Source organism: Macaca mulatta, chromosome 6 (genome assembly GCF_049350105.2).
Source record: "Macaca mulatta isolate MMU2019108-1 chromosome 6, T2T-MMU8v2.0, whole genome shotgun sequence".
NCBI lineage: Eukaryota > Metazoa > Chordata > Mammalia > Primates > Cercopithecidae > Macaca > Macaca mulatta.
Genome location: NC_133411.1, coordinates 166,118,386 through 166,127,270, shown reverse-complemented (window position 1 = coordinate 166,127,270; position 8,885 = coordinate 166,118,386). Strand labels below are relative to the sequence as shown.

General features: G+C 39.2%; 1 protein-coding gene across 1 annotated transcript in view; it reads right to left on the bottom strand.

The window, feature by feature from the left end:
- Positions 1 to 1,281: 1,281 nt before the first annotated feature.
- Positions 1,282 to 8,885, bottom strand: part of ITK (IL2 inducible T cell kinase) — a 73,977-nt gene continuing 66,373 nt past the window's right edge. Inside the window, 2 exon segments of the mRNA NM_001266444.1 lie at positions 1,282 to 3,792; positions 7,383 to 7,540. Coding sequence (NP_001253373.1) covers positions 3,721 to 3,792; positions 7,383 to 7,540 — 230 coding nt within the window. The 3' untranslated portion in view covers positions 1,282 to 3,720.

Below are 8,885 nucleotides of genomic sequence, written 5' to 3'. Positions count from 1 at the left end.
CTCCTGCAATGGAGCTGGGCATTTGGTGGACTGAAAAACTATTGGACATCAAAACTATAACCACCCAGCCTTTATATTACTGGAATTTTAAGAGGGAAAGCTATTTTGTTGTTATCCAACAGTAAGTGACGAACTCCAAATTACAATTTCCGTATATCACCCACACAGCAGATGACAGTGAATGATTAGTAAAAATAATATGGTACTGTGAACAAGGCAAAAATCATCTCCGAATTAGTTTCTTTTCCACTGGCTTTGCCTTTCTCAAATCCATTCACTATGCTGCTGTCAGAATATACTCTTAAACACAGACCACAAATTTGACCTTCTCTTGCTGTGCCATGACATCTTTTCTACCTATAGGGTGAAATTCCAACTTCCTGGTCTTTTAAAGTATAGTTCTTGCCTATATTTATAGACTCAGTTTCAATTTACCCACCTCTTTTATCATCCTTACCTTTGCTGAGAAAATACACACACACACACACACACACACACACGTGTGCATGCACACGCCCTCCAGCAATAGTGAACTGACAATAGCTTCCCAATACATCCTGTTCTCTCTACCTGGAAAGTATTTCTCTTACTTCTGCCCACTTACTTACCTTGTAACTCATAAATTTATCTTCAAAACTGGGTTAGACAGTATATCCTTGTAACAGTGCTTCTTAAACTTTAATGTGTATACAATTACCTGCAGATCTTGTTAATATGAAGATTATTGCTCAGTAGGTGAGGAAGAAGCCTGAGAATCTGCATTTCTTATAACATGGTGATGCTATTGCTGCTTGTCCAGGGACCACACTTTGAGTATCAGGGCTCTAAGAAGTTTCCCTTGGTGTCATCCTTTCCCTGATAGATTCCATCACTTTTCCTGGGCTCTTCTCTTCTTTGACCAGTTTTTTTGTTGTTGCCCTAATTGTTGTATCATAATTTTATTTCTTTATATGTTTTCCTTTACAATCAGACTAGGAATTTTTTAGAAGTAAAGACTATGCCTTTTCCATCTTTGTTTTCAAGAGGATACATACACTGAGCTGTGTGCAATGACCTGTAGGAACATTTGATATTTACTTGTTGAATGAATGTTGTTCAATGATATGTAGTCTTTAATTGTCTGTGGAAAATGAAACCATGTAACCATTTTTACTTAAGGAAAATTTCTGAGAGTTTGCGATTTAAATAACGGAACCCAGACCCTATGCACCACATTTCTTAAAACACAACTTTAATATTGCTATATTCAACTTTTAACTCTGTGTGCTCTACAAAGGATAACAGGTATTTGTAACATTTTTATTTTCAACACTAGCAGTGACTGTACATTAATAAATATGTATCTGATCCAAATATAAATACATAGTCTCAAAAGGTACAAAATGCAAAATCTACAAAATAAAACTAGAACCAAAACTCTGCATAAGGGAGTTCTCTACAAACACAGGGGACCATTTACAAAACGTGAGACGAGAAAAACCAGGCAGGAAGCCCATTTTGCGGGATAGGACACCGGGAGGTGAAGTATCTACACATGTTCAGTTAAGGCTTTGATGAATCTGAGCTTGAAAAAGATAATACCATGCACAGGGGAATTTTCTAAACCAAACCACAGAGATCAGTCAGTTCCAATGTTTTCTTTCTAGACTGAATGTTCCAGAAATCATCTCTAATTAAGGGTTCCAAAAGATAATGTACAAAATTCTAAAAAGGAAACAGAGATAATTTTGGATAAGCTGAGTAAAATCATCTTCTGAATGACAGAGTTTTATCTTGAGGCTCTCCACTTCACAATAATTATAATTAAAAGTTATGCATCTGAATCTCAAGTCAGTCAAAATGTCACATGATTTAGAAAGAGCCAATTGCAACATCATCCTCTCATATCAGGGAATGTCCCTCCTCATGAAGTATTCAAGGAGACTACAGCTGAAAGTTGGAATGATAATTAAAGGAAGGACTCATACTTCTACAGAAGAATCTTCTAAAGTTGCTTTGAAGCTCGTCTATAAATGGCTTCAAGCAACATGACTGGTGGGTTGTGAGAATTAAAGGGTTCATTAACTGAATAACTCCAAAGTTATTAACATGACCAAGGTAAGGATACAGAGTAGGAAAAGGAAAATCCTATTCCAAGTTGGAGGGCCATGCCATCAATCACAGTGGTCTGTGCCAGAGCAACACTATCGCTAGTGGTTCTATATTTACTTCTTTACTGACTTTCCATTTTTCCTCTCTGTTGTATTTATTCCCTCTTCAATCCCTTTCATTTTCAGTAGCAGGCAGTGTCGAATAGGAATAAAGAATCTGTGTATTGGGGTCAGACAGATTTGGGCTAGAATACCAGCTCTAGACTTTCTGGTTCCGTCACTTTGGGCAGATGTCTTGGTTTTTTAAAGTCTCAGTTACATTATTTGTAAAATGGGAATAATAATACTGCCTCATGGAGATGTGAACCCAGGGTGAACAGAGATAGTGCAGGAAAGTCTCCTAGCTCAGCACATATTCACCTTGCATACAGAAGTGCTCAAGCCAGAGTAGGCATTCTCGTGCCTCTTAGAAGCACCCCAGTCAGTGCCTGGCTGTTTCCATCCTGATGGTTTGAGCAAGAACAGACTCTTTATTTCTCTCCTAGAATTTTAGGAGGCTTGGAGTCTCAACCTTAAAATTGCTCAACCCTAGGGCCTAAACAAGTTTCAATTGCTCGCCAAAGCAACACTGACCAACACAATGCTGCCCTCTGTTGATGAGGATCGGATAGTGCAGAGAAGGGGCTGATTCCCAGAGACTGGAAAAACAGGATGCCCCTCAGAGTCCGTATTCAGAAGTGATCATTTCTTCTCAGGATGCTGGTGGAAGCGTTCTGTGCTGAAGAGGAGACAGAGTCACCTGCACAGCTTCGTATAAAAGATGAGCATGGGAGTGATAAAACCTAAGGTCTCTTCTTGTACCACGTGGTTCTCCACCGTCAGATGTTCTCTTGTTCTGGCGCAGACATCAGATACCCAACGCTCCAAGCATGGGACCTGAACTGCTCACCCCAATCCATCCAACGGGTCTCACCATGCTCCCTTCAAGGAGAGAGGTAGCAGCGTACTCTGTAAAACCTCATAGAGCTGCTTCTCAGAATATCCGGCCTCCTGTGTGAGCAGCTGTTCTATCATTCTCCACGGCAGGAAGCTGTGGCTGACAGCATCACAGCAACAGAGCACACTCACTCTAACCTTAGTTAACTCACCAGTTTTCTTAGAAAAAGAGTCATGCTCTTTGTTCCCCTTGCCTCCATATCCTGGGATACTGTGTTGTTGGGTCGAATAAAAAGTCCCTGGAACCATAAACTTTAGATTCATGTTAAAAATAACAATAAAAATACCAATCTGGGTCTTACTCATGTCTCTCTCTATTACTAAGAAGTGCAAGAATGCTGCCTGAAAGCTGTCAGGTTGAGGTTTGTGCACCACATGTGACAAGAGGCTAGAGGGCAGAGACGTCATTTCTGTTCTGGCCTGGCTCCCAGCTTGGTGGCTGACCCTCCAGCTGTGGCTTGACTGCCAGCTGTGGTCAGGATGCTGCTTCCATGGTGACTCAGGGACTGATGCCACAGGCCAGGCTGCCTCTGGAGGGTCCTGGGTTGGTGGCAGCTTCTAATGCTCTATGGAAGGAGGACATATCCTTCCTCCGTTCAGGATCTGCAGCCCGTGGCCTGGTACTCAGTCTCTACTAAAGTCCCGATTCTGCAATTTCAGCCAGTTGACGCAGCAGTCTGGAGAAGGCTGGCCGATCTTCTGGTCTCTGGAGAGGGAAAAAGAACTCTGTAAGTTCCCTGTACTTGTGTGTCATAGGTAAATCCAGAACAAACCAGAATTTAATAGCAGCATCCCCTGCGGAGTTTTATATGTGCTTCCATATAGACTGTATTCCACATCCATGGTCCTAGTTTTTAACAGCAGGAATTCTGGAATCCAGTAGACTAGTGTTTAATTTCAGTTGTACCATGAATTAGCTGTGTGACATTGAGCAGGTTATTTAACCTCTTTGAACCTCAGTTTTGTCATTTGTAAAATGGGGATAATAATAGTATCTACCTCATGAAATTGTTTTGAGAATTAAATCACATATAAAAATATATCATGACATTAATGCTAAAGAACACCAAAATATGAAATATCTGGGTATAAATCTCAGAAAATATCTATAGGATCTATATGAGAAAAAATTAAAAATTCTAATAAAAGAAAGCAAAGAAGATCTAAATAAATGGACAGATACTCCATGCTTATGGACAGGAAGACGCTATAGTGTTAAAATGTTAGTTCTTCCCAACTTCACTTATAGATTCAATGCAATCCTAATAAAAATCTCAGCAGCTTATTTTGTAGATATTGACAAACTTACTGTAACATTTATATGGAGAGGCAAAAGACCCAGAGAGCCAATATGATAATGAAGAAGAACAACAAAGCTAGAAGACTGACCCTACCTGACTTCAGGACTTACTTTAAAGCTACAGTAATGACAGGATGGTACTAGTGAAAGAATAAACAAACAGATTAATGGATCAGCCCAGATATAGATCCATATAAATATAGTAAACTAATACTTAACAAAGGAACAGAGGAGAAAGGGTATAGTCCTTTCAACAAACAGTGCTGTAATAATCGGACATCCATATGTGAAACAATGACTCTAGTCACAGACCTTATACCTTTCAGGAAAATTAACTCAAAGTGGATCACAGACCTAAATGTAAAAATGCAAAATTATAAAACTTCCATAATAACATAGGAGAAAATTTGGGGGACATTGGGCTTGGCAATGAGTTTTTAGATGTAAACCAAAAGCACAATTCATGAATAAACAAGTTGATGTTGAGCTTTGTTAAAATATTTTAAAAGTCTGCTCTGTGAAAGACACTGTCAAGAGAATAAGAAGACAAGCCACAGACTAGGAGAAAATATTTGCAAAGCACATGTCTGATAAAGGACTTGTATCCAAAATATACCAAGAACTCTTAAAACTCAACAGTAAGTAAACAAACAACCTGATTGAAAAATGGGCAAAAGATCTGAATAGATATTACCAAGAAGATATACAGGTGGCAAATAAGCATATGAAAATATACTTAACATCATATGTCATTAGGAAAATGCAAATTGAAACAACAATATAATATGACTACACATCTATTAGAACCACTGAAATCCAAAACAACGAATGCTAATGAGGAACTCTCATTGCTGGTGGGAATGTAAAATAATACAGCTACTTTGGAAGACATTCTGGCAGTTTCTTAACAAGTTAAACATAGTTTTACCATATGATTCAACAAGCATACTCTTAGGCATTTGCCCAATTGAGTTGAAAATTTATGTGCATACAAAAATCTCCACATAAACATTTATAGCAGCTTTATTCATAATTGTTTAAAACTGAAAGCAAGCAAGATTTCGTTTGGCAGGTAAAAGTATAAACAAACTGTGGTATATCCATACAATGGAATATTATTTAGCAATAAAGAGAAATGAGCTATCAAGCCCCAAAGACATGGAGGGACCTCAAAGGCATATTACTGAGTGAAAGACACCAGTCTGCCTGAGCACTCACACCTGTAATCCCAGCACTACAGGAGGCCTGAGGTGGGTGGATTGATTGCCTGAGCTCACCTGGGCAGTGTGGCAAACCCCATCTCCACCAAAAATACAAAAAATTAGCTCGGCACAGTGGCACATGTCTGTGGTCCCAGCTACTTGGGAGGCCGAGTGGGAGGACCGCTTGAGACGGGGAGGCAGAGGTTGCAGTGAGCTGAGATCGCACCACTGCATTCCAGCCTGGGTGACAGAATAAGACCCCATTTCGAACAAAACAAAACAAAACCCCCAAAACCCAAACAAACAAACAACACAAAAACTGAAAGCAACCAAGATTTCCTTTAGTAGGTAAGTAGATAAACAAGCTGTGATATATCCATACAATGAAATATTATTTCACAATAAAAAGAAATTAGTTATTAAGCCACAAAAAGACATGGAGGGATCTTAAATCATATTACTGAGTGAAAGAAGCCAGTCCGAAAAGCCTACATGCTGTATGATGCCAACATATGGCATGCTGAGAAAGGCAAAGCTATGGAGACAGTGAAAAGATCAGTAGTTGTCAGTGGTCTGGGGATGAGGAGAGGGATAAATGGGTGAAGGACAGGAGATTTTTTAGGGCAGTAAAACTATTCTGTCTGATACTATAGTGACAGATACATGGCATTATGAATTTGTGAAAACCTACAGAACTCTACAGCACAAAGACTGAACCTTAATGTAAACTATGAACTTTAGTTAATGTATTAATAGAAGTTCATTAATTGTGACAAAAGTATCACACTCATGCCAAATGTTAGTGAACAGTGAAACTGTTCAGGTGAGGTGGGTATATGAGAACTCTGTACTCTTTGTTAAAAAATAAAGTCTATTAATTAAAAAAAATCAATACATGATGGTTAAAAGAGGAAAAAAGTGCTAACTGAATGTCACCCATCATTATTATTATTGCAGCTAATCCTTATGAAGTGGATAAGATTTGTTTTATGCCCTTGTTTATGTCTTTATTGTTTGTTTCTTTCTGATTATAAAAGCTCTATGAGCTCATAGATCAAGCATTATTTAATTCAACAGTAAGAAAAAGGAAGTTCAGAGAATTGTCAAAGATTAATGGCAAATAAATGGTAAAGCTGAGACAAAATCCTAGTGTTCTAAATTTTTTGTATTCTACCTTGTTGTCCTACAATGATCTGAATTTTTATTAATTCTCTATTTCAGCAACTTTCCACTTTGGCTGAAATGTATGATTTTCTAACTCAGCAAAGACTAAGACTCACAGTGATGGGACTCAAGCCATGGCCTGCAGTCCAGGGATGAGGTAAATGAGCCACCTGGGTGGGTACGGAGTAATTGCCTCCCCGTTTTAAATTGCTGAATGAATAAAATGTACTCAAATTAAGCCATTTTAATATTTTCATAGCACAAGTGAACTTCGTTCCCGAAGTTATTTCTATAACTTCTAATGGTTTTATGATGTTACAGATTTTTTTTTCTCTTCTCAGAAAATCGAGGAGGAAGCTGGCATAGGCCACACCCCATCCTCCTCTCTGAAGCTATGCTTATAGCTTGTGACATTATGTAGCAAACCAAATAACCTTTAAGGTCACCGTCAGCTCCTTTTTAGGGATGGGGGATCCATCCCGTTAATAGATCCTCAAAGTCATGTCGTTGCTAATCTATATTAGTTATCCCTCCTGCCTCATCCTTCCGAGAGGGTTCCTTTCTCTAGGGAAGGAGGCAGGTCCTGAAATTGTATACGACAATGCATGGGGAAGCACTTCCTCTGCTGACCTCTTTCCAGCAGTGATTCATAATCTGGTAGACATGTGTGGAGGCCAGCCGGGGCTTGTACAACCGAAATCCGGTGCTGATATCTTCCACCACCTCTGAGTTGCTCCGGTTTTCATATGGGATTTTGCCTTCACTGAAAACTTCCCACATCAGCACACCTACGAGAAATGGTGAGCACAGCACAGTGAATGACAAAGCTCATAGACAGCAAACAAACCAACCTGCCTCTAGAAATTACAGACTCCTTGGCACTAGGATCCATGTGCTACCTCCAGAAGTACATTGAGTCTACCTGAGGTTTATTAGGCCTGTCTTATTTTTAAAGAACTGAAATTTCCCAACCTTTGTAGTGGAGAAGGATTTTTCAAGATGGACCCTTTGTTATATCAAACTCAAATGCTACAACTAACAGTTGTAGACTGAAATACCACGATGCAGGATGTAAATGAATGGCGTGCAGGAGGTGTGACACTATAGGGATTGGGGAGGATTGTGGAAAATGAAATAAACAGTTCTGTCTTAAGGAGACAGCTATGATTTGACTCCAACCAAAGTATGGCACATGAAAATGAGGGATCAGAATTGTCACATTTTCTGATTTTTTTTTTAAAAAAGAAGTCAAAAATTAAGAGTTGAACTTCTCGAATTTTAAAAATACCATGCAGACTAAGCAAAACACATCTTTTGCTTGTCTAGTTTTGACCTCTGATTTAATCCCTTTCTTTTCCTCTTCTGCCCTTAGTAGAAATGTAACACCCAGCTTTGTCTTTATCATGCGCTGATGTATTCACAGGTTGTCAGAGCAAGACGGCTGCTTGCAAATCAGCTAATCCAGAGCTTTCAGAAGCTTGTTCCAGAGAATCTTAGAGTACCCATTCCCAACGCATGATCCTCAAAACACCTGAATAAAAATCATCTCACAGCCTTGTTCAAATGGCAGATTCCTGGGCCCTAGCCCAGATCCAGTGATCAGAATCTCTAGTGTTACTCAGAGGTGCCTCGGGAGTTGGAAATTCAGAACCTGACCCTAAATAAGAATGCCTATCACTCCAAGACACCATAATTTTTAGTGAAAATTTATTTGAAAATGTGCTGCTGCTAAAACATGGCTTCAGAATGATTTCTTTAATACATAGATGCATAGATGAGATATGTATAGATAAAAAAATTGAGTGAAGTACAAAGAGGTTGACTTGTTCTGAAAAGCACACTGTTAATGAGGGCAAAAAAACTTAAAACATAGGACAAAGTCAAATGGGTTGATGCAGGCATGGAGCTTTCAGCTCATCCAGGTTTCTGTTGCTTAGGCTGGTACCCCCAGTTTTTTCACACTTTTTTTTCATTGACCTCTTTCTATTCTGCATCCATCCATCAACCTCGTTTCTGGACTCTCTTCAAATAACATATTCTAGGCAGGGACGAATTTCAGCCCAACCCTCTAATGGTAAGATGCTGCAGGAAATTCCCAGGCTGATACCCTTTGGCTGAATAAACCCCATTCAG